At 38.7% G+C, this 25,429-nt stretch overlaps 3 protein-coding genes across 5 annotated transcripts in view; all 3 read right to left on the bottom strand.

Moving 5' to 3' along the window:
• LOC136263438 (guanine nucleotide-binding protein G(s) subunit alpha-like) overlaps window positions 1-1,054 on the bottom strand; it is a 29,135-nt gene extending 28,081 nt beyond the window's left edge. Inside the window, exons 1-2 of one of the 2 annotated variants that reach the window (XM_066057957.1) lie at window positions 899-1,054; window positions 613-756 (exon numbers count right to left, since the gene is read on the bottom strand). In XM_066057957.1, the coding sequence (XP_065914029.1) occupies window positions 613-754 (142 nt within the window). In that variant the 5' untranslated portion in view covers window positions 755-756; window positions 899-1,054. The remainder of the gene's footprint in view (window positions 1-612; window positions 757-898) is intronic. The other variant, XM_066057956.1, reaches the window with a different exon arrangement.
• Window positions 1,055-1,089: 35 nt separating this feature from the next.
• LOC136263439 (guanine nucleotide-binding protein G(s) subunit alpha-like) lies at window positions 1,090-13,788 on the bottom strand. Of its 2 annotated transcripts, none has more exons than XM_066057958.1 (14): window positions 13,668-13,788; window positions 13,387-13,561; window positions 12,180-12,252; window positions 11,322-11,376; window positions 7,125-7,244; window positions 5,857-5,954; window positions 5,265-5,325; window positions 4,538-4,611; window positions 4,279-4,337; window positions 3,851-3,921; window positions 3,718-3,767; window positions 2,146-2,276; window positions 1,950-2,017; window positions 1,090-1,467 (listed from the first exon to the last, which is right to left on the bottom strand). In XM_066057958.1, exons 2-14 carry the CDS (start codon window positions 13,526-13,528, stop codon window positions 1,321-1,323), a joined length of 1,149 nt encoding a protein of 382 aa, XP_065914030.1. In that variant the 5' UTR covers window positions 13,529-13,561; window positions 13,668-13,788; the 3' UTR covers window positions 1,090-1,320. The 2 variants fall into 2 exon arrangements, with proteins under 2 accessions (XP_065914030.1, XP_065914031.1); XM_066057959.1 differs by having other exon boundaries at window positions 13,387-13,556; window positions 13,668-13,783.
• A 208-nt stretch (window positions 13,789-13,996) lies between these two features.
• The window catches only part of LOC136263429 (protein diaphanous homolog 1-like), a 16,870-nt gene continuing 5,437 nt past the window's right edge, over window positions 13,997-25,429 (bottom strand). Inside the window, exons 6-30 of the mRNA XM_066057940.1 lie at window positions 25,185-25,239; window positions 24,893-25,043; window positions 24,258-24,315; window positions 23,384-23,487; window positions 23,008-23,074; window positions 21,779-21,842; window positions 21,385-21,662; window positions 20,991-21,050; window positions 20,899-20,936; window positions 19,863-20,734; window positions 19,735-19,814; window positions 19,365-19,533; window positions 19,174-19,282; window positions 18,533-18,623; window positions 18,362-18,448; window positions 18,118-18,270; window positions 17,779-17,911; window positions 17,208-17,240; window positions 16,957-17,060; window positions 16,490-16,573; window positions 16,315-16,436; window positions 16,219-16,258; window positions 14,904-15,005; window positions 14,769-14,846; window positions 13,997-14,431 (exon numbers count right to left, since the gene is read on the bottom strand). Coding sequence (XP_065914012.1) covers window positions 14,099-14,431; window positions 14,769-14,846; window positions 14,904-15,005; window positions 16,219-16,258; window positions 16,315-16,436; window positions 16,490-16,573; window positions 16,957-17,060; window positions 17,208-17,240; window positions 17,779-17,911; window positions 18,118-18,270; window positions 18,362-18,448; window positions 18,533-18,623; window positions 19,174-19,282; window positions 19,365-19,533; window positions 19,735-19,814; window positions 19,863-20,734; window positions 20,899-20,936; window positions 20,991-21,050; window positions 21,385-21,662; window positions 21,779-21,842; window positions 23,008-23,074; window positions 23,384-23,487; window positions 24,258-24,315; window positions 24,893-25,043; window positions 25,185-25,239 — 3,465 coding nt within the window. The 3' untranslated portion in view covers window positions 13,997-14,098. The remainder of the gene's footprint in view (window positions 14,432-14,768; window positions 14,847-14,903; window positions 15,006-16,218; window positions 16,259-16,314; window positions 16,437-16,489; window positions 16,574-16,956; window positions 17,061-17,207; window positions 17,241-17,778; window positions 17,912-18,117; window positions 18,271-18,361; window positions 18,449-18,532; window positions 18,624-19,173; window positions 19,283-19,364; window positions 19,534-19,734; window positions 19,815-19,862; window positions 20,735-20,898; window positions 20,937-20,990; window positions 21,051-21,384; window positions 21,663-21,778; window positions 21,843-23,007; window positions 23,075-23,383; window positions 23,488-24,257; window positions 24,316-24,892; window positions 25,044-25,184; window positions 25,240-25,429) is intronic.

The raw sequence follows: 25,429 nt of genomic DNA, 5'->3' as shown, positions 1-25,429 counted from the left end.
GTACTAAGAAGCCTTTCGTGGCATGAAGTACTATGGTGCACTTTTGGACTTCACAGTATCAGCAAAAGACTTCTCTGACTGCTTAGAAGTCAATCAACATGCAACAAAAGTTGTCATTTTTTTCAGAACAAAAATATGATGTGGGCAGATGAACAGATTCTTTTGAGGTTGGCATCACCGAAACAGTAAGGAGGTAAATGAACACTGCCTGGCTACAAGTGAAGGCAAGTGTAGAAAGGAGAACTAATGATAGTAAACTGCTTGTTTTAAGTCTTTAAACAGTGTAACTTAGTTTATTAAAAAAATTTCTATCACGTCATTTCTTGGCAAACAATATGCTACTCACGACATTCACATGAAACCCAAAAATACCAGATTCAATTGTCCAAACAGTAGGAATTAACAAAATTGTGTCCAGGTTCTTTTGACAACTTCACCATCATAGATTTTGATCAACTTACAAGTGTCCCTTTGTAATAAATGTAACAAGGTGCGCTTATTAGAAAAATCTACACCATGGCTGTTTACCGAATCAGTGGCATTTGTAAAAGTTTCCCGACATCCGGTGTGCCAAAACACTCAGTTTCAATCAACACAGTATGAAGTACTTACCTAGTAATAGCACGCGATGAGTAGCTCTATACTCTTTCTTGTCCCGCCCAATCTCGGCATTGATATCTTTGTTAAGTTTTTTCTGAGCTCTCCTCCGCTCTTCTTCCTCCTCGGATAACGGTGAAGCGCCACAGCACAACATCTCTGTCACAAAAAACACACGGTGATACTTAACAACAAAACAGGAAATGAGTCCCCGTTAATTTGTGTCCTAGGGCGTCGACCGTTATAGTCTCTCGCTCTTTCACTGTCAACTCCTGCGGTTTATAATACACTAAAAACTTACCTATTTATGTTTTAAAGTGAGTAGAAACGCTGCCAATTTATCTCGCACAACTCATAAAACGAACTAACGCCCTCATGACTCAGCTACCCAACCAAATGCTAATCAAACATTTCAATGGAAATTCCATAAATATTTTAGCACGCATCAGGTGATTTTTGGCGCGTCCTACTGTAATATTAACATCAACACAACTTTCTCTAAACACTACATCATCATGTATATAATATAATATACAGCATATACAGCAGCATAAGTACAGAGGATTATTGTGTAGGTAGCATAACCTCCACATGCAACCTGTCTACCTATACACATTAAATGAGTGCTACTGTACAGTTAAATAAGAGATAAATACATCTTTTCTTGAAAATACTCTCAGCTGATAAATATACATATATATATATTACACTGTGTCTGTCGATTCACAGGAGCTCATACTGGCGCAAGTGGATGCGCTGGATTATGTCACGGCAATCATTGAACACTTTACGTATGTTCTCTGTGTCCACAGCACACGTGAAATGGGTATAGAATGAGTGCCTGTTGTCCGGGGTTGCTTGAGTGATTTTCTATAACAAAAGAACAATGATAAACTTAACACACGTACATGCACAGTTAAAAAGACGAATGCAGAAAAACAAAATTTTCCCTATGTACTTTGCAACAGAATTCAAGCAGTTTTTCACCAAACGTTTCCCTATAAGTGCATTTAACCAATTTCCTTTAAGCAACTACAAAAGCACTAGTTAACATTTCCTTGACACTTTCTACTGAGTGAAGCCAGTCATTAAATACTCTAGGATTAACTGATGCAACTGATAGGGAAAACATGTTTAAGTAGAGTTAATAAGCTGATAAAAACGTGATGGGCTGAAAAGCCGCATTAACAAATACCCATGTTGGAAAGTTGTGTTGTGACACTACACAATGGGATATGAAATAATTTTATGTACAAGGAGATTGCTCAATTTAATGTTTCAGTATTTGGTAGTGACAATTGGCAAGCAAACGATATGCTTCTCAGATGGCAACAGGCAGAAATACTACTCACCACAAAGAGATCTCTGATAAATCCTTTGGCTTTCCTCACTTCTTCTGACTCTCCAGGTTCACAGTGAGCTACATAAAACAACATTGTTAATGTTATCTACACTCTAATACAGGTACTGGACTCATGCATACACGCATTCACACACACATGTACGCACGCATGTACACACACACACACGCACGTACTGCATACTCACTTTCTGAGTTAGTCTTGTAGTCACTGTACTCAGGAAAGTAGTTCTCAATCTTGAAGCGTCCCTCCGTTACCTTCTGCTTCAACAAGTCCTGCTTGTTGAGGAACATGATCACTGAGACATTTCTCAACCACCTGTGGGAAATAACCATGGCAGTTTCAAATTAACAGTCAGAACTGATCTGACAGGACTTGTTTGATAGACAATCTGTGTGCGTGCGTGCGTGCGTGCGTGTGCGTGCCAGTTATTTCATTCATTTTACTCATTAAATGGTAACTATACATGCACCATAGCACTTGATATAATATTTAATTAATTGTTGTTGATTCTTATGTATTATGACATCATGGCTTGCCTGACAAAGTTCATTGTAGGTTCATCAAGACACCCACTACATAGACTATAAAATGGTTAAGCCTAATTTTAGTGGTATTTTAAACATTTCTTATGAAAAGCAAATGGATGATTCTGGAAAAAATTTGGTACATACAAGAAGCTGGAAAGTATATTTCATCACACGTGTACAGTAATCCATAATCTTTTTTTTTTAAGGAAAACTGCTCATGACCAGACCTTTGAGATCAGAGCTATTATATTCCTTTTATAGGCATTGTTTATTTTTAGTTGGTGGGTGTATGGGTAGCAGAACTGTATGCTAACTATTACACAACCCAAACAGTTTATTTAGTCTGTGTATACTGCAACTATTGGATAAGAAACTTGATAGGGTCAAATTAACATTCGTTACTGTATGTCTATCAGTTGTAGTTAGCATACATGTGTGTACGTACACAACAAGCAGTGTTTGTGTGTAGTAGTGTGTGTGTGTGTGTGTGTGTGTGTGTGTGTGTGTGTGTGTGTGTGTGTGTGTGTGTGTGTGTGTGTGTGTGTGTGTGTGTAGTGTGTGCGTGAGTACAGTGGAGCCCCCTCTAAAGATGGACACCATCGATTTATCCTTTGTAAAGAGGTATTTGCTACTAATATTACTGTTGATTTTGGACCTAAATGAATGTCCTTTATGAAGAGGTTGTCCAGTATTCAGGGGTGTCGTTTAAGAAGGGTTCCACTGTAGTGTTGTGTGTCCCCTACAAATGATGTCTAACATTTTTTTGTAACTCTACAATAAAAAAACAACTTTTGCTTGGTCTCTACCTCACACTTGCAAGATCTTATCACAGAGAAGGTTCTACATACATACACTACATACATACATGTGTTTCCACCAGACCTGAAAGTGGTAAATACAACTACATAAGAAGAGTCATAGGTAACTAAGGGAACCTTTACACTACAACTAAAATAGATGATTTGCATTAAAGATATCACTGCTTATCTTACATTATCACAGTCACAGCTAAAACCTGCAGTAAATGAAATACGTAGAACAATGCCAGGCAACTTGATATTGTGAATAGTGAAATCATGGTAGTAACAGAACTTAGAGACTAAGTATTTCAAGTATTAAGAATTTGATAGACAGACAGACACACAGACAGACACACTGTGTGCACAATACACTATGCAAACATGCTGCACTACACACACACACACACACACACACAACACACACTATACCTGTTGTTCCATATGCTTTCAAACAGCTCCAGAGATTCCTCCAAACGGTTCTGTTAACAAAACAATGATGGTTAATAGGGCAATGAAGTCTGAAATAAATACACTAAGATAGTCTAAGGCATAATCACTGTACCTTTGTTTGATCTTCCCGCAAGAACATATTGTAGCTGCTACAGGCGACAATGAACAGGATTGCTGTCACATCTATTGGGGAAACATAATATATAAAATCACAATCAAAAACTACACACACTTCAATGATACTCTATGGGCAGGCATAATGTAACACTTTCAACTACATAATCAAATTATAAGGAGTGTTTATTTTGCAGCTAGAATCTGGATAGGGGGACTTTCTATTATTCCAATATCAGATTTCATCATTATAGGGTTTCAGTACACTATTAGCATTGTCATACTGTGTGACTTGTTGCATGTTTGGTTGAGCACACTTTTTATTATCTTCAATATCTGAGTAATATGGATAAAATTCTGTTGGTATAAAAAGCATGATTCTATGGATTTAAATTCTTTTTTATAGGGGGGGACACACGCACTCACCGTTAAAGCACTGGATCCATTTACGGCGTTCACTACGCTGTCCACCAACGTCAAACATGCTACACAACAACACAAACATCAGCTAAGATAGTACAAAAAGCCATGCACTGAACACAACACTTTCCAATGGAATACTGAACAAGGAAAACAAGTTATTACAGAGCTGTATGGCTGGGAATGCCACATTAGAGAGGACATTTAGTAAACTGTTAGTGTGTTGAGGAATCCTGAATGGAAGAAGTACAATAAGCGCACTTACTGAAATTTGACTCTCTCCACAGCAAACTTGGTCTCGTAAATTCCTTTAGTCATCACTCGACAATGAAGGATGTCCTGAAGTAAGGCATATGGGTAAGTAGAATTTGACACTACACACAGATACACACACATGCAGCACACACACACTAGCACACGCCATGTATACACAGATGTGCATGTACACAACGTGTTTAACTGCCACCAGTGCTTGTACACTATGCATTCCCATTGACAGTTGGAATCTGGTCAGCATTAATACAGCCTGCTAAATGGAGTGGATGAATGTGTGTGTCTTGCTCAAGAAAATAAAACATAGCTGAGCACACACACATACACACATCACAATGAACACATAAAAACATATCACCTTCCAGATATAAACCTAATTTAACTTATAACATGAACTGGTTAAATGGTTTCCATTTGGAACCACAAAAATGTTGGACTAGACTAATATGGATATGGTTCCATGGCAACAGTTGTAAACCAGAACTAAACACATCACACACACACACACACTTCCGACTGTGAAGACCAACAAGGCATATTCCTTATAAGTGTAATACGATATAACAGTGTTTTCATCGTGAATCAGTACATGAACAAACTTGATCAAGGAGTAGACATGGGTGACTGTAGGCTAGCAGTAAATTGGCAATTTGTTCCATTTTGTAATATGACATATAATATGGTCACACCAATACAATTTGTACACACAACACACATACGTCATTGGTAGGAACAAATGATGGGTCGGCAACAGCTTTGAATTTCTCTTCCTCCATGAAACTAGAGTGGTATAAGACACAAGCAACATATATAATAACTTTTACTACATAATGCATTTAATTAGGTTAGATAGTTCAAAGGCTGCAGCACAAGTCGCTGTAGACTTTCAGTGCTGGTCACTGCAAAGCTCTAATAACAATAACAATACATGCAACGTACAATCACACATGCAACGTACCATCACTTCTCTTTAACACACACACACACACACACACAAAACACAAACACACACACACACACACACACACACACACAAAACACAGCCTATAGAAGTATACAAATAACTTTTGACATATATAGCATAGATAGATGATCGATGTAATAAGCTTCTGAAACAATAGAAGTGGTTCTTGTCCACATTCAGAATGCTGGAAGCCATACGTTGGGGATTGTAATCTTTGTCTTGTATGAAAAGTAGCTTACATACTGTATAAATATGAATCAGGCAAGATGCAAGTACACACATGCACAAAATATACCGACTCACGCACTACACAGACACATGGGTGTATACACGCATGGTTGTCTTACTAAGGAGCACAGTCAATCAGTTGGTATTCATTGGAGCGGGCATAACATGCCACCATTCCTGGATCCTCCCACAACTTTGCGCAGTGCTCAAAGAACTCCTATAAAATGACAACACATTTATAACAGCATTATGAGATCTCCTCATGTGATGCAGTGTAATGTACCACTCTGCGTGGGCAGTTCAAAGGCACCACCAGTGCCATAATTTGTATATTGCACTGCTGCAGACCACAGCGAGTGCATTATAACTTATAACGCACTGGTTGTGGTTTTGTAGACCACAACGAGTGCATTATAAGTTATAATGCACCGACCGCAGTGCAATATACAGATATTGCACTGGCTGCGGTTTTGTGCAGCATAGCACAAGTGCCGGTGGCGAAGACCACTACGACACCTCACCTAATAGGTGGAAAGACACTTCACAGATCACTCGAATTCTTTTATAGCCTGACATGTAACGATCGATTGTGAGCCATAACGTCACCAATACGTATAATGTTTACAAGCAGCCAATGGCGATCGAAAAAGCCAACACGGGTGGCCACAACTCTAGTCTATATATATATATAAACGTACTTATATACCTTACTAGTCTGGTACCATCTTAGCCCAGATCAAACTGTAGTCCACTTCGACAATGACTCAATAAAACAAATATATTCTAAATAATACTAACCTTTACGTTTGATTGTGGTAACCAGTTTTGTCATGCCACCAGATTCGAGTTTAGCCAGTGTGAATAGTAAAAATTAGACTAGTATCGTTTGGTAGTTAGGTTTTGTTTACTTAAACCGTCTATTTAGCTGCTTTTTTTCGCTTGAGAGAATCACTATGGCGATTAGTCTGGCGCTTAGTCTATATGGCGATTGAGTGATCACGCTGGCATGCTGAGCACTACATGATGAGAGTCAAACAGTGAATGCAGGTTAGTGATATAACGCATAGCGTACTAGCTTTCAATATCTCAGGTGGCTGCAGGGGGAACGTCATCGCAACGTCCGGCTTGGTTACCCACAATCGATGTTAGAAACCTGGCCTTTATAAGTGTTACAGCTGTCTTGTGAGACTCTCCCCACCTATTAGGTGAGTGGTACATAACAGTTATACAACGTGCACTCGTGCTCTGCCTGTATAAACGCACTTGCCTTCGGGCCTAACGGCCCTCAGGCTCGTGCGTTTATATCAGGCGGAGCACTCGTGGCCGTTGTATAACTATATAATATCAAACTTTCATATGGGATATAAACAATACAGTAGTTACTTACAGTTGGATAATCAAAATCTGGTTTGTTTGCTTCCTCCAAAATATACCTTGAGTGCTCCTCACTCTCAGGATTTTCCAGTCGAAGTGGTGGGTTTATCGTGGACATTGCATTCAAAACAGTCTAGAAATAAAAAATAGAAACTGAAACAATTGCGTTGTTTTAGCCGAACATTCGGCTACATCCACCTATATTCAATATATCAACACAGGCAGCAGATAGGTAAATGGGCATTTTCTGTACTTAGTATTTTATTAAATAGATAGTTGAACTGATAGCTTACATGAGTGAGAATGCAACTATCTCAGGCTGCTAGTAACTAACTGAAAAGACTAGCTGCATATTTACTAGCTACATTCAGCCACCAATGGTGCAAAAAAGTTTTGACAAAGTAAGGAAAACAAGTGACGTAGGCATTCATTTAGCATAAAGAGACACTGCAAACACAGGACATGAAAGTAAGCAGGGTGGTAAAATTTAAAGCTAGTAAGATACTTGATCATCATACATACTAAACTGAATTTAAAAATCCTTTTAGTTTAGATATTCCCTCATTAAGAGACAACACATGGTCCTACAAACAATAGACAAAATTCCCTAATCATTAAATCTGCTGTCCTAAAATCTACCATTGCAATAAGGAAAATCACAATACACACAAAACAATAAACTCATGTCTCCTTGACAACGATGGTTGACCATTCAGCTTAATTTTACTGTGACAACTACTGTAGCTTATTGTATAGCAGGTTTTTCCGCTAGGTTGTAATTTTCACAGCAGCATGAAAACACGAAAATATCAATAACAACAAAATTGCTGCAAATGCACACTAAAATAATATTATTAGTGATGTGTGCTAGTGTGAGCATGTGTTGCTCAGGTGTATGTGCCTTGAGTGACTGATGTCTATTCTGAATTACTTTTTGCTAGGTCTATTGACTCTTCTACTCTACCTGACCCTTTCTGAGAGAGTACTGAGGCAAGCGATATTATCTGCCAACCAAAAGTTCTAGAAGTACAGAAATGTCCTAAATGGCGTGGCAAACAATTATATTTATGAGAAATCAGAGCAGAGATAGGTAGAATTTTCAAACCCACAGCTGCACGAGCAACTTCATAAAAGTAAACAAGAGTACAGCTTGAACAATACTGAAGGCATAGAGAGAGAAAGTGGCACGTCTTCCAAGAAAGCAAATTAAATCAATTCCACCAAAAAAAAACGTGGAAAGTCTTTACTACTGGGACTGAAAACGGATATGATAGTGCAACAGTACAATCATAAACTTTGTGAGCATGGCACAGCTGTGATTGCATTGGTTGTACAAGCAGCTGCAGAAGGCATTCCATTGGCAGCCATGTAAAGCTAACCAACACTTGGGCAAAGCCTTAGTTGTCAAGAATGAATTTCACAAAGAGGAAGGGTTCCACCAAGCAGAAAGTAATGGTGGAGATTTCAAAAGAGAGAAGCATTTTCTACAAGGTATTGTTGATGATGCAACCATGGAAGGCATTCCATCTCGTTTGGTCTTTAATTGGGACCAGAAAGGCATAAATCTTGTGCCACGATTAGCCAAGACAATGGGAAGAAGTGAGTGAAATCACTGGCTTGAATGACAAGCAACAAATCACTGCTGTGTTGTGTAGTAACATAGATGGAGAGATCGTACCTGTGCAATTAATCTAAGTTGGGAAAACCAAAAGGTGTCATGCTCTATACAACTTTCCAAACCATTGGAACATTACACACATCACTGGTCCAATGAAAATGCTATGATAGAACACATTCAAGAGCCACATACTGAGTCCATTCGTCAAGAGCAAGCAGCCATGGCTATTACTGATAAATTCAAAGGCCAGATCACTAAGAAGGTGCTGGATGAAACATCATTCAGTCAGTGCTGATTCCGGCCAACTGTACAGATCAACTGTACAACTCCATAAACAAATCTATCAAGACCTTTTTGAGAAAGCAGTTCACAGCATGGTATGCCAAGCAAATTTTTAAACAAGTGCAGTACGCTAATGAAAGCGGAACAAATCTCTAGATGCCACTGCAAGCTCAGAAGCAGGGAGCAAAAAAGTGTGCCTCCACTGATACAGCTTCACACAAGAGCAGTAGCGGAGAAAGTAATGAGATTTCAACCAGCACGAGTAGTGATTCTGAAGATAGTTTTTCCAGTCAAGAAAGTGAATAAAGTGACAATAGCAGAGGTGGGGATAGTGATGGATCTAGTAGTTAAGAAACTGAGTCAAGTGATGAAGATACCAGAGATGACGCAGAGTTTGAGCCAGTAGATACATCAGCAGCTAGAATGAAGCCACTGAGAGGTAAATGGCTGCCTGAGGCAATTGATTACATGCTAAGTTATCCTAGGATTTTGATCAATGACTTTAAGGCTGCTGGTATCACTGATGCATTTGGCATCGCAGTAGACTTGATAAACAAAATAGCAAACTTCACAGAATCAGAGTCTAATGATGAACATGAAGAACTGTTACATGTTAACAGGTCTAGTAATGCCAATGAAGATGAGAACATGGGTTGACCAGCAATGACAAAGAGAGCCTTGATGCTACAGTTATTTCAGACGAGTTACAAGGTAGTATTTCTACAACAGAATGTAGAGTCTACATGGACAAGATTGAAAGTAAGTTTCACCCCTTGCTGTAACGACGTGAGCTCGTACATCGGATTACACAGATCACCATGGAAATCAAATTACCTGTGGTCTCACGTGGTCAGAGGGTTATTCCGCTATAACCATGACATTCGTAATATACTACTCTTCGAATCGTCCTTCAACCTTGTAAACGATGAACATAAATTTAAGACAGCCACTCCGTGAAAATTTCAATCTGTATAAATTTTCAAAAGCAAAAAAAAACGCTGTTGTGAAAGAAACCCGCCATACGGTAATATATTCAGTGGCACAGCTTTTCACCATGTCCAGGCAGTGGGTGGGCAAGCCATTCAGCCATGTAGCACTTATAAACATGCCCATCTTCATATGGACATCAATGAAGTCTTTAAATGTATTATGCATCACTACATATTAGGGCTGAAACGGATAGCAACTTTTACTATCCGGATATCCTGAACAAAACCTATCCGGATATCCTACAGATAGTGACATCGTCACTTGCTATAGAAACATTTTATAGTTTATTGTAAGCATCCTTGCGTTACTAGTACTAGAAGCAAACAAACATTAACATGATAGCAAAAGGTTTGTGGTAATGTTACACTGTTACTTTGCACAGTCTGTAACAAGATTGGCAGCTGGAGAAAACATGAATACAAGATGTAGCAGTTGCTACAAGACCTTTTCCAGGTACAACTAGTCGTAAAGAACTCTTTATAAGGCAATAACTATTCTGTTACAACTCCTTCAGCAACATTCACAGCCTCACTTCGTAATTTAGCGATGGGCGTGGTCGCGAGCAAGCTGATTAACTTACCAGGCTGCTGTTAACTTCACATAATCTAGCTTAGCTAACTCTCCATGATGAAAATTGATTCAGCTAGTGATGAGAAGTTGGACAGATAAATGGCTTTAAGTTATTACTACCCGCTAGGCTTCAAGGTACTATCCGGATAGTAAATTATTATCCGGATATCCGGATCATACGGATATCTGTTTCAGCTCTACTACATATATACTTTACCTACAATACTGTATGCAAAATGAACTAATATAACTCAATGGCTAGCTATTGGCTTCCTTGATCCATACACACACGCATCTGCACTCTGTGCTGGCCACTGGAGTTCTTAGCCTACAAAACAAAACAGTAAACAATTGCTGACTGAACAAGTGTTCCATACCATTTGAACTAGTTGTCACAAAGCAGTGTCCATGTGTCCAATCCTGTGTTCTTCACTCCTTGTCATGATGCTGTGTGGCTTTGGTGATCACACGATCTCAGCTCTATTTATCGCTTCCTATTATTTGTACTACAATCGAGTTACTCGTGGGGAAAACCCAAAGAAAACCCTATCGCCGTCCACTGTCTGGTTGAAAAGAAAAGCTTTGGCGAAAATGATACGGTTAGTACTATGCACTATGCTACTTATTCTTGCACAGTAATCGTGGATGTTATATACTGTAGTTGAGTAACTTTAACTGGATTCACCATCATTATACAGTGTCATGATAAACAAGTGATTTAACCACAAGGAGGACTTCATAGAAACATACCATGACTATTTCTCTGATGTTTGCACGTATTTCAATCACCTTTAGTCTCTTTTCCCTACAAAGAGAATAAATGAATTTGTAAAACAAGTGCACACACACACACACACACACACACACACACACACACACACACACACACACACACACACACACACACACACACACACACACACACACACACACACACACACACACACACACACACACACACACACACACACACACACACACACACACACACACACACACACACACAATGCATCTGTGTTTGTGTATGCATCACAGTATGTGGTATAAATATTTGTACCATAACTAAAGTCAGTGTGAAAAATATTGTTAACACCTCCAACAACACACCACCAAAAATACAAACAATAATTCAGGAGTCCCTGCCTACTGACAAAGAATACAACTGAGCAAAGTACCTTCCCCCAACTCCATTCCCAAAAATTATTGGGACTGGCAAGTTAGCATTGTCAAAAAGATCAGATAAAATACAACACTAATATGGGCTGGATATATACAACAGCTTACTTCTGTCAGACTCTACAATGGTTAACACAGACCTAAACTTGGTCATTAAATGGAGGCTAGCTTTTCAACTCTTACCTTAGAAACTCTTAGGATGATTAGAATGTATGGCCAAATGATATGTAAAGAGATGGTGCAAAAATGAGCCACTGTTTGTACAGGCATTTGTGTGGATAGCGCCTACTAATGTGTTACAAACTGGCATCTTAGGTGATGAGAAAACAAGCTTGCTACTTGCAGGAATTTTAACATGGCAACCAAAACTTTTGTCACCTCTAAAGCTTTCAGCAACTGACAAAGAAAGGACTTCAAAAACACTGCACTCACTCGTCGGTGAACCCATCCACGTGAAGAATTTTCATCTGCTTGACCACAGTGCTTTTCCCCGATTCTCCAGCACCTAAAATACCAGCAAAAAGTTAGATAATACATTTACAAAATCATGACTAACTTTCAGCCATTTCAGTAACACGTACAATCAAGCACTATCACTACTACTAGAGTTATGCCTGACACAAGTAAAATTAAAATGCCTCCTCCTTATAATTCTCCTTCTAGGCCTAGGTGGTCTACTTGTAACAAAATAGTACAGTGCTATAAAACAAAATACTATGAAGAAGTGATGAATAGCCAAGAGGGTTGAATCCACATACATAACAAGCACTAAAACTCCAGAACCAAACCTCCTACCGCCTGCCTAGCTATTAACCTAGCCGAAACGCTACAAGCTAACAACTGAACACCACCTGAAAACAACGAACTAATGTAGTTCGGAAGCTGTGATGTATGCAGCAATGACGTAGTTAAGCCTTACATGGCTGTTTCTACATTGTGCGCATGTTAGCATGTTTGGCGGCTTGCTCTGTCTTTTAGCAGGTGTAGCAGGTGTTTATATGGTGCGTACATTCCGAACGTTCCCGAACATACATTCTTTTGTTTTCCTTGGCTTTCTTGGCGGGCTCCACATTAGCACTTTTTGGTATGCTGTCAGTATGCAGTTACAATGGCAGAGACAGCACACTATTGTAACAAGCAGCTGCCAAACTACAACTACAAGCCAACATAGAAAATAAAATGCTTTCATAGTGTTAATGCAGCCATAACCACTCCTCTAAATTTGTTTTGATGTATACTGCCGCCTTACACCTCTCATTTGATGTTTGTTTGATGTCTTTGTGTGTCGGCAGGTGATTATACACAGCTGCATATCGTACATTCTGTTTGGCGTGTCCCACCTTAACACAACGCCCGCCGCCTGCTACCTGTGAGGCTCACAATGCAAGGAGACCTTACACAATGATTCCTAAAGGTGTACAGATTATTATACAAGATACACACAATACTTAACATGCAAAGATTGACAGGAGGCAAGCACAAACTTACCAGAACGTATTTTTAAAAGTCTTAAGTTATTTTGGGGCTAAACACCTAATTTCTAATGCAGATTTAATGGGAAGCCACCGAAATTAACACAGCAATATAACTCTACACGATTTTACAAAATCTTTAATTTTACTCCAACACAGATTGTTACCAAGAAGCAGCAGCCGATGGGTTGATCTGTAGTCGTCCTTTTCCCGGCGAATCTCGGCGTTGATGTCCTTGTTGCGTTTCTGCTGAGTTCTCCGCACGTCATCATCTTCTCCATCGTAGGAGCCAGGACCGCAGCACAACATTTCCTCAACGTCAACGCTTCTGCAACGCCTTTACTACGTGAAAAACGTTAAGTAAGAATAGTTACAACAGCAATAAGTGCTCGTTAAAAAGGCAGTTACACAAAACAGGCCACTTAAAAAATTCTGAGCACTCACCCACCTGTTTTAACAGTGAGGAAGTGTAATTAACGAAGATCTAGGCTGTCTCAGCCAGTTCCCTTGAAAATCACCAAACACGAAAGCATCGAGTTTTACGGTGAAACATCGTTACACGCTTGTTTTTATAATGCGTAGCACGTGGGAAGCCTTGGACTCGCGAGGTGTGCCTAGCCACGAGTTCGCGCCACTTGCCAGCGTGATATACCCGTGCAGGTAGAGAGAAGTCGAAGGCAGTCTACAAAGCAAGTGCAGATGTTGGTGTTTGCGCTATAAAGCAAATCTGGTGTTATCACGTGATCATGCACTTCATTGTAAAGTTCACCCAACTAGTTGATTTCTTAAAATTTAAATAAGATGAAATGTGGAATGATACAGTGTAAAAATAAAAAATACAATATACACAATATATTATTCAATTCGGATATATAAACATTATTTCAAAACTTTGCTATGTTCGATTAATGCTTCGTACCACTTTCTTGCCTCTTGCTCTGAGATTGCTTTCAGCTGCCACATGCGTTCAGCTGCTTCAACTTGAACTATCAGTGCACTCTTAGGGCTCATGGTGACAGGACAACCGGAGACGTCGACTGTTCCCCCGTATCTTAGTTTACCGCCTTTTTCGTTGTGGTAGATTAGCTGACTAAGCTCAAGTTGGAAGAAACGCTTGTCCCAGTGTTTTCCATCTGAACGTAGCTTTTCTAAATATCCCTCTACTGGTTTGAGTTCTGCTCGCTTAAGAGTTTTGAGTCCTTGCACAGCTTTCTGTAACAAGAAATAGGAATTTTTTATATACTGACAGCAACACATTAAATGTACATGGGTTGAATGGTGGGAGTAAATTTATATTATGGCTTTATTCCATCATAAATTGTGAGATAATTTACTGAGAAACATAGTTACACAATATTAAGATGAACCACAGTATACAATTTCCATGTAGTTAGTCACATTTCAATGGTAAAAAAAATACATCTTAAAATTGTGTAGTCTATTGAAATAATGTTTTACATGTTCGGTTTGTAATTTTAAAACTATATCTATATATAGTAAATTTATCAGCAAAGTAATTCAATTACGCAGAAATAAGTGCAATACTCACCACTTCATTGGCAACTCCAGATATTTCATTAATTGTGGGTGGTGCATTTAGGGATCCCCTAAGGCTGGTGTGATTTACCTACAACAAATACACACGACAATTAGAACACATTATAAATATGTTAATCTATGCTACCTCGGGTTTAGCATCTCCATTTACGATAGGTTTAGACACACCTTTGCCTGGATTGTCGACCACATCATTTGAACTAACCACACCACTTTTAAGTTTCTTCTCCTAAAAAAAAGACAAAGGAGTACTGAATTGTCTTTCTATAAAACCAACAAAATTATTTACACCAAAAATGTATATTTAAATATCAAAACCAGGAATTAAAAAAATAGATAGAGCCTCTAAGGTAGTAAAAGTACGCCTGGTTTTCTTTAAATATTCTATGGAAAACCTATGGAAAGAATCCTTCTACAATGCCATGAAATGTATACACATCCACATCCTAGTATGTGGGTGGATAACATGGATTACAGGAAAAAAAATACATGATTATTTCAGGGATACAAATAATTGATCATCCTGTAGTTTAGACAAGGAAAATGACATTGTTGTTTATAGGGTTTTATCCTCAAATGGAAGATGCACACATCATTACGGATACGGATACGAAAAAACTGCTTTGAAAATCTTACCAATAAATTTAGCACTTAGCACATCAACAATGCTGAGTCATAATTATCCATGTACATATATAATTACAAGTATGAGCCAATAATTGAAGTGGTTTTGACAAGTTGGCAATCAGAATACCTAGAGTTGTCATCTGGTGTGATTACAGATTAAACACCCTCAAATAGAAGTACAGTGCATATTTCTTACATGGTACCTATTTCTTCATGTTAAAAAGGGGCACATATATACATTACTAGATGATCAGACAGGATTCTACAAAACAAGATCTTGACCACATAACTCAATTACTAAGATATCCCCGTGTATTTAGTAATTGTATCTGCCTGAATAAATGTACAAAATCACAATACTGCCATCCAATTGTTACTACTGTTCTTAATGGTATTTATATTGTTGGTGAATTACATGTGAGGGTGGCATAGTTTTGTAGGTGGATCAGATTGTCATCTTCATATTATAGTAACTGAATATTTCCAGTATGTTAATAAGTTGAAATTGATACTATGGGATATAGGCAACTACATAGTAGGCAATGTAAATTAATACTTGGCTGAGGAATTCCAGGTAGTGTACGTGTGTATGTGATGAGTGGGAGTGTGGAATGTATGAATGTGTGTGTGTTTGTGTCTGCGTACGTGCGTGTATTTGTATGCAAGTGTATGTATGTGTGCATACATGTGTGTGTGTGCGTGCGTGCGTGTGTGCGTACATGTGCATGTGCGTGTGCGTACATGTGCATGTGCGTGTGTGCATTATGCATGTGTACAACAATTGCAACCAATAAATAACAATTACATAATCTTACCGTTGCTTGAGTAGCTATGATCTTACTAAGAGCTTTTTTCCTACAACACAAAACAGTCAATTACAAGACGACATCTAATCAAACAGCGTAACTTACTGTGGCACCAACTTAGGAGGAGGAAACAGTTCTTTATGTACCTTACTGAATTGGACAATGAATTTACTAACAGTACCAAACAGTTCCTCAGATGGTGTCTTGTTAGACTCACCAAATTTGCTCTGACAATAAATCACATTAAATTCACCCAATGACACGTAGGTCATTCTCTTACTAATATCTTATCATAAGTGGAGTGGATCTTTTTACCTACTTCTTCTGCACTTGCTAGCTCTTCTCTATACTGTGCCAAAAAATCCTAAACCAACAAAAACGTCATTGATGATAATACAAAGGATGTACCACACATGTGTATTAGGGATGGGATGTATTTGTTTGTAAATATCAAGTTAAGTTATTACATAATTATAGTTGTACCAATAGAACTTGAAACTTTTCTTCGATTCATTTATGTACATGACTACATCCTTAATAATTCACACCTTTTCTAGATAGCAGTTGATATGCGTAACACTGGGATGCTGGAAATATACATACATATTGTATTTATTGAAGATTGTAAGGGACTGCGTACAACCTGTATAACTATAACCTGTGTATATTTATGGCATTTTCACAACCATTCATAGTAAGATGTGCATGTGTATGTGAGTGTTTTCACTTTGCTTGGATGTAACTAACTTTTACGGCTGTTTCAAGTTGCTGCTTTGCCCCAGCAGATATTTCCTTCTTAGACATCAGAATTTCAGCATTCTTGCTAATCCTGTCCAACTGCTTTTTCATCACTATAAAAACAACAGCTAGATGACACATCACAGTACACTAAATGCACGAGCAGTCAGCAACCTCAACAAAAATTTCAGCTAAAAATAAATTGTCAACATGTGCTGTTCCCTCTATCACAATTAGTTATATTACATGTAAACACATACCTTCCAATTCAGCCAGGATTCCATCAATGGAAACTAGGTACACAAAAATTTTTGACATTGTCAATAAACAATTATGAAATTAATTAGCAATTAATTTATGAATAAATTTATGCTATTTTTATGCTAACACAATATTATACAAGGACATCCTATACAACTAGCATATATGTTCAAATTGGGATGTAATTTTCATGGTTGCTTGGCTGTCTGTGAAATTTTCATCCTTAAAAATTGTTCTATGCTTGGTAACCTCAGTGAAAAACAAGTGATCTTCAAAAATAAAACTGCAAAAGTCCTTGATCCGTGAAAATTATGTACCTCGAAAATTTCCACATACATGGTAAATTTTGGATTTCAGCCCATGTGCAAAAATTTAGCAGACATATTAAATGGTACAGTCTAAAGTAGGGATTTCACAGCACGAAAAAAAAAATTTTTTAAAGAAAAAATGTGATATTGAAATGTATTGGCTTGTTTTATCACTATAAGTGCCTAAGTAGTTTATAACAGTGATAGATTTATCTAATACATATGTACAAGGCCACATAGTTTAGCTAGCTTATCTATTAACCTTCTGATGCTTTAGTTACATGTGTCATCTGCTTAGGAAAGTCCAACAGGTCTGGTTTTCTGGAGTGAAGTTGTTCCACGAGATAGTGTAGCAGTGACATTTTGGGTTGACTACTGCTCCGATAATCAAATACCTACAAAGAAGATGTACTGTTAAATCATCACTACAACATTGTATTACCTTTTAAAGGCATTCTATATATGGTATACAGATGAAAGTTCTATTTACAGAACTGCCCATATTAGGCTACTACTATATCAACTACTTAAATGAAAGGATACATTTATCACACATGTATATATTAATTACTACCTAAATTTAAGCACGTGCTACAATTACCTTCACTAAAGTGCTTAGTTGAAAGCCATAGGCACCACCACGCTTTGATCCACAATTGAGGTAGTTACCAATGGACAAAACATAGGCAAGTACTTGAGAGAATTCTTGACTATCATATAGCTCTGTGCAAGCGTGCAAGGCAAGTTCAATTATCTAAAAAGACACAATTTGTAATGCTGTTAATTAAATATTTTGTTGTAAAATACACACAAGACCAGAAGGTAATGAAATCTGCTTAACTCACCGGCTTGAAGTCTCCAAAGTTGCTGGGGAATTCCCTGACTGTTAGGAGCAAGTCAAGTCGTGTGTGCAATAAAGGTATTTCACCAAGCTAAACAGAAAGTGAAATATGAACAAATGTGAATATAATATGTACACTGTACAGCTTTGTATTGCACATTACAACTCTGTTTACCTTCATAAGAAATTGATCTTCATTTTGTAGTTTCTCTTTGTCTTCCTTATAGTTTCTGTACATCTCCTTGTCTTCTTCTGATGGCTGGAACCTTTACAGCATACAGCAAAGAATGTCATAATACATCGTGCGTGTGTGTGTGTGTGCGTGTGTGTGCGTGTGTGTGTGTGTGTGTGTGTGTGTGTGTGTGTGTGTGTGTGTGTGTGTGTGTGTGTGTGTGTGTGTGTGTGTGTGTGTGTGTGTGTGTGTGTGTGTGTGCGTGCACAAACGTATGTTTAGCCATACTCAATTCCTTCTCATGGTGATCCCTGAGCAGCAGTTATTAGACAGCTAAACAGTGTATGATTATCGCAAAAATGCTATACTATATGTTTCCTTAATGATGCTAATAGAACATTCACAAAGGAGTAAAGGAAACATACAGTGTATGTATGGTACATATGTAGGATATAAGCAGTTCACTTTCAATTCTGTGGGCTGTGTGATATAATGTGACTATCATTCATTTTGATGTACGACACATACACACAGGCTGACACGTCAGTCACACATATACCAACTGCTGTATCAAGTACGTATGTGTATTACGTATCGAGACATACACATTGAGACAGACAGACAGACAGACACACACTACACACCTTTTCATGGCTATAACATGCTCCAATTCTAATCCACCTTCACCATCTATCATGTTCAAATGGGTCTCAATCTCGTCAAGGGGAACATGAAATCCACGCATAAAAATTCCTACATAAACAACATGATTACACCAGTAACACTAACATTAACATAAACTAATGCACACACAGCACACATAAGGACACAGTACCAAGGTTTTTAGCACGGTTATGGTCCAATAGAGTTTTTGTCTCTTTCACTGTTTCTGCCTTAGACTTTTTGGCACTAGCAGCTGTTTGGTTAGGGAATAATTCTTCAAGTTTCTTCACATCTAAATGTGCTGTGACATCATCTAAGTCCAGCCACACCGATCGGCTAACCTATTGGCAAAACAACTAGTAGCTTGAGGTGTGTATGTAATTTTCAAACAGAGACCTTTGTACATAAGGTGTGTGCACATACATAGTGTATGTGCATCAGTGTGTTTGTAGTGTGTGCACAAACACATCTTTGTGTGTGCATGCATAAGATAGTGATCAAGTTATAAGTATGTGCTGTACCAAACACATATAATGGCTTACTGCAGCATCTGACAATTTATTCCAGTAGAATGGTCTTAGTTTCTTCTTTGGAACTATTGCACAAGGCTTTGGTGGCAAAACTAACAGGAAAAATTTGCTCACTTGTACTTTCAGTAATTATAACTCACTTGAAAATAATCCAGCAAAGCCAGCTGCACCAGGAAACGGAGGAGGGGGAGGGGCTCCAAGTGCTCCTGGAACTGGAGGAGGGGGAGGGACTCCAGGTGCTCCCGGAACTGGAGGAGGAGGAGGGACTCCAGGTGCTCCTGGAACTGGAGGAGGGGGTGGGGCTCCAGGTATTCCTGGAACTGGAGGAGGGGGAGGGGCTCCAGGTACTCCATTGACTGGAGGAGGGGGTGGAGCTCCCGGTACTCCAACTAATGGTGGAGGAGGAGGGGCTGCTGGTACTCCAGGAAGTGGTGGAGGGGGAGGGGCTCCTGGTATTCCTGGAGCATCTTCAATATGGGAACCTTCAGGGGGTTGAGTTTCTGATAACTCAGGTGGGGTAATTTCTGATGATTCAGGGGGTGACACTTCTGGTTCAGTATTATCTGGTGGGGTGGACTCTGCTGTCTCTGTAGCTTCTTTGTCAGTACCAGGATCTTCAGACACTGAAGTTTCCTGACTATCATCAACTTTATTATTACCTTCTACTGGTTCAGTTTGAGCTTCTTCTCCACTTGATGGAGCGTTTCCTTCCCCAGTCACTTGTTCCTCTACACTGCTTCGTTGTTTTGGTGGTACGGGTTGTTGTTCATCTGATTGTTTACCTCCTTCCTGTGTTACATTCTCTGACTGTTCATCCAGTTGTTTATTTTCTTGCTTTAAATCTTCCTGTGTTTCATCACTAAGTACTGCATTCTTGTGTGTTGAGTCCTGTTGTTTTTCTTGAAATACATTATCATCATCGTTTAAAGATATCCGAGGGGGTTCTGGTAAGGTTTGAATGCATTCGCTAGTGATATTTGGTTTTTGTACTATTACTCCATCTTCACATTGACTACATAGGAGGGAATACATGATAGTGTGTGTGTGTGTGCGTGTGTGTGTGCGTGTGTGTGTGTGTGTGTGTGTGTGTGTGTGTGTGTGTGTGTGTGTGTGTGTGTGTGTGTGTGTGTGTGTGTGTGTGTGTGTGCATGCGAGCATGAAGGTGTGCGTATTTACCTGCGTAAGGTTGTAGCTATACTTGCTAGTCTGCAGATCTACAATGCAGTAAACCAGTTCAACACACCATATATACCACTGTACATTATTACCATCAGATCAACATCAGTGCCACCAGCAGCTTGAGTAAAATTTTGTAGTGCCAATAACTCCTACAATAAGTAACAAAACAATTTAACAGTAAATACACAGTATGTACACCCTGTAGAGTACACATGTGTAGGAGTGTCAAGTATTCACAGTACACAGAGTGTGAAAAATAAATAACTATGTAGTGTCGTACCATGTCTCATGATTGAAGGTATGTATGGACATATAAAGTCCCCTCACCAGTTATGTGGGACATGGTTTTGGTTCCATAGCTAACATCAAGTGTCCAACAACACTAAGCTCATGCACGCACGCACGTACGCACGCACGCACACTACACATGTGCATGCATACAAGAATGAAGGCTCATGCTACACACATACAGGGTATAAGTACCTGCTCTAACATTGCCACCAACTTGGTCACATCTTGATTGTGAAGATCCAGACGTGGTAGATCACTGACTGAAAATCTCTTTTCTTCTTCATTGGGAACTTCTGGCTTAAGAAAATTTGATGCTGCCAATGGATGCTCCTCAGGTTTGTCTAAATGAGATATTGTACTCGACCTTGAGCCTCTACGAGGTCGTGGAGGACTGTTGGCAGTTGAAAAACTAAACCGACCCATCATTAGGGTGCTCCGACGTTTAGTAGTTGTTGCCTTCATTTCTTTCACTACATCAGTACATAGTGGAACACATAACAACTAAATTGCTTTGTACATTATATTAAAAAAAAATTAGCTAGAGTACAACCAGTTGGTCACAGATCCATACACAGTTAAAACTAACATGTTTTCCGCTTGGCACTTGCCCTCCTAAGTGTTGAGGAGTCATAACTTGCATTGAGAATAGCCTGAATAAAAATACAGCAATTGAGTGTAAGGTGTATACCATAAAATTAGCAGGAGCAAATGAGCAAAACATGCTAATCACGAACCACAGCAAGGTGGGGTTCATAATAGGGATTGCTCATATTTTTGGATAGAATTCACACCTAAAACCACCTTGGAAAACATCTTGCAACATAAAACAGTCCTGGTAGTTCTTTGCAAGTAGTATAGGTGTCAGTATTAAGTAGAAAAGCAACAGTAAGTGTATTTCAGACAATACTGAAATTTCCTATTTTGTTCATATTCATATTATATTCACTAGGCCTGCATCACATACAACCAAATACATGCACCAATGAGACAGTCTAACAGCAACTAGGCCACAGTGTAGAGCTAGTGTTCAAGAGAATACATACAGTAGCTGCTACTTCCTGCCGCCGGCATATTATATAAATACCAGAGATATAACAGTGCCAACAGTAATTATATAATATAAATACCAGTGCCAACAGTAATTATGTGACTGCTGATTTTCCAAAGCAACTGTAGATGTGTGTACAACAGTATATGTGCAGTTTTCGGTGCATAGATCAAAACACTCTAATAGAGCAGTCACCCTATTATAATAGTCATTATGGTAGCCTGCCATGTGAGACCGGCAAGTTCCCACACAAAATGTTCAACACCCAAGACTATCATAGCATCCTATAATATTATACTGATTAGAAAGAGCGTTTATTGTTTGTGAAACAACAGGTCACTTAAAGCATGTGTTAAGCTATATGGGTGATTAGTAATGTAAATTCTAGCTCATAATAAGAGACTCTGTATATACATTTCAATTATGTAGAACACAAATTTGTTCCATCCACTCATCATTACAAACATGAATAAACAATACACAAACTAGATTTTAAATTGGAGATTTCAAAAGTGGAACAAGGATCACTGAAAAAGCCACAAAACAAGAAGGTGGTAATGTAAACCACAAATCCCAATTCTATTAGCTAGCTATCTCAAAACATGAATGGAGCACTATGCACAATTAACATGCACTTTTTGACAGAGTCAAAAGAGGGATTTGTGGATGTTTTCACACATATATACTATACAATACAAGTTGTGAGTAAAATTATGACATGCTTTAACCATAATATCTAAGACCTGCGTATATTAGCACACACCTACCTGATACCACTCATCTCTTTCCTTCTCAACATCAGCTTTGCTGGAACGACCAGCAATTACACGAAAGCTAGAAGAAGACAACAATATACTGAACTGTATGTGCATTGCTTTTATATGTTGAGTGTGTGTGTGTGTGTGTGTGTGTGTGTGTGTGTGTGTGTGTGTGTGTGTGTGTGTGTGTGTGTGTGTGTGTGTGTGTGTGTGTGTGTGTGTGTGTGTGTGTGCATGCGTGCGTATTTGCATGTAATATGTGTGTATGTGTGTGTGTAGTGCACAGCACAGTATGCACGTAGGCAATACATACAAATATGTGAATGACTGCACATACACACACACATACATGTGGTACACCTACTACTACATATCCAATATATACCTGAACACTTTCTTGTCTCTCAACGTGGTGATGGAGAAGCTACTGTGGTCAATCTTTTTAAGGTCTGTCAAACCCAGTCCAAGTGGTATGATGTTAAGGGCATTCTATAAGACACACAGAGAGACTTTTATGGTAAGTGTGTACAAATGTCTCAATACACACATGTGTACACTAATAATAGCCTTGTGCATACATGCATGGATGGGCACAACCATGGATAATATATATATGGATCGGAAACGCGCATATAAAATGTATTACAAATAGTATACAGTGCTAATGTCACAATGTTTTACGGATTTGGTAGTGTAGAACAACACGATTCTCTCACAGTTGCAGAACGTTTTTCAAACGTATATAGCCTTTTCATCAAGTAGTAGTACTTGTCTTGTTATCATCCCCAAAGTTGTTTTGTTGTTGGGCGTTGCATAGTTTAACAGTTAACTATGCTGTTTGTGGTTAGTATGTTGCTCTGGTATGTTTGTGTAGGCAAATTATGGTAGTGGGAACATGCGTGAAGAGCAGTATCTTACAATACAACGTGGTGGGTTGGCATCCGTGTGAAGCTACACCACAGTGAAACGTTCAGACAAAACTATGTACCTGGCAATGGAAACTATCTCACAAACTCAAGTGGAGGCTCTTCATTACATTATTATTCACTAGAGGGACAAGTACTAGAATCAGTTTTGTTTAAAACATTGTCTTACTCTGCATAAATAGCTAGTTTTACCATGAATTAAGTTTTCCCCGTAAACTTCATTACAAGGAATGCTTCACTGTTTCGTGCAATTTGCGGAGTTGTCTCCAATCCATGTGCAACCTGAACACACACACACACACACCACACGAACACACACACACACACACACACCTCCAAGTCATCTTGTTTGTAGTAACTCAACTCAGCTGCAGCAACTTTCAAATATCGTCTGTAGGAAAAGATATTGCACCATGATAATTGCCAGCAATTTAAAATCATACAGTATTATTATATACACATCTGCATACTGGTGTATTTAAAAACTGTAAAAACAAGAGTAATAATCTAAAGTCAGGTTTCAAGGGTTCATCATTCTCATCTTCTTGGGCATCAGATGTGTGGTGTTGTTGGCATAAGTGATATTAATAATATTACAACATAGCTCCATGGATGCATGGATCCCTAGCAGTTATGAAATACATCTAGGTAGTTGCAATAAGTAATACATCACGATAATTATATTGTTAATTCAGTATATCACAAGTGGTAAAAAAATAATGATTGGTAAAAATAGCCTCGGTACTGTTATTGTGATATCAAGTGCATTGTCAACCCTATGGACTACATGTAAAAGGCAGCGTGTGCGTGTTTAGCAGAACTTTCGAGTTTCTCAACTTTAGACTAGGTACACCCATGCTTGCAGGTTACTGTAGCCCTGCACCAAGAGGATATACATGTGGACCCCTAGAACTTGAACTTGAGCACAGGTTCCTGTGCATGTCTGTATGATATACATGCATACAAACTTTGGCCACATCAAGAAGGCAGCACTGTGTCCCCTCTTCTCCACTACTCCCGTCTTAAGCACCACCTTCTCAGCTTTGGTCATTATAGACAAGGATTCCTGTATCTCCTCCACGGCAAGCTGACTCTCATCTTCTTCATCATCATCATCATCTACCATGTATGTGTTTGACAACATGATGATCTCACACACGCACACGCATGCATGCATGCACGCACACACGCACACACAAACACGCACACGTTTAATGACTGAACACACGCATACACACAATTGTACAATACACAAATTACCTTTCTCTACACTAGCTTGGTTATGATCTACTACTAAACTTAAGAGACGAATCATCTGCAATAAACAACATGTGACCACATACATGTAATACACATGGTAATATCAGTATGTACATATACTCTACATAAGGAATGGCATGCAGTCAGGCTGTCAGTTAGTAGAAAATTCAGTTAGAAATTTGATGGAAGGATTTGGGGTTGCTCTGAAGTAGCACATGAACATATGTTAAATTTAATATCTCTGA

The sequence above is a fragment of the Dysidea avara genome, chromosome 8 (genome assembly GCF_963678975.1).
Source record: "Dysidea avara chromosome 8, odDysAvar1.4, whole genome shotgun sequence".
Lineage (NCBI taxonomy): Eukaryota > Metazoa > Porifera > Demospongiae > Dictyoceratida > Dysideidae > Dysidea > Dysidea avara.
Note: the sequence above shows the minus strand (reverse complement) of the source record. Positions and strands in the feature narration are given on the sequence as shown.

What these genes read in the sequence shown, in the direction of transcription:
- LOC136263439 (XM_066057958.1), bottom strand. Translation starts at nt 13,528, where the DNA reads ATGTTGTGCTGCGGTCCTGGCTCCTACGATGGAGAAGATGATGACGTG. An exon ending in CTGATTGACTGTGCTCCTTA is followed by an intron (nt 5,326 to 5,856) that starts GTAAGACAACCA and finishes ATACCACTCTAG; the next exon opens with TTTCATGGAGGAAGAGAAAT. An exon ending in CATTTGTTCCTACCAATGAC is followed by an intron (nt 4,612 to 5,264) that starts GTATGTGTGTTG and finishes GCCTTACTTCAG; the next exon opens with GACATCCTTCATTGTCGAGT.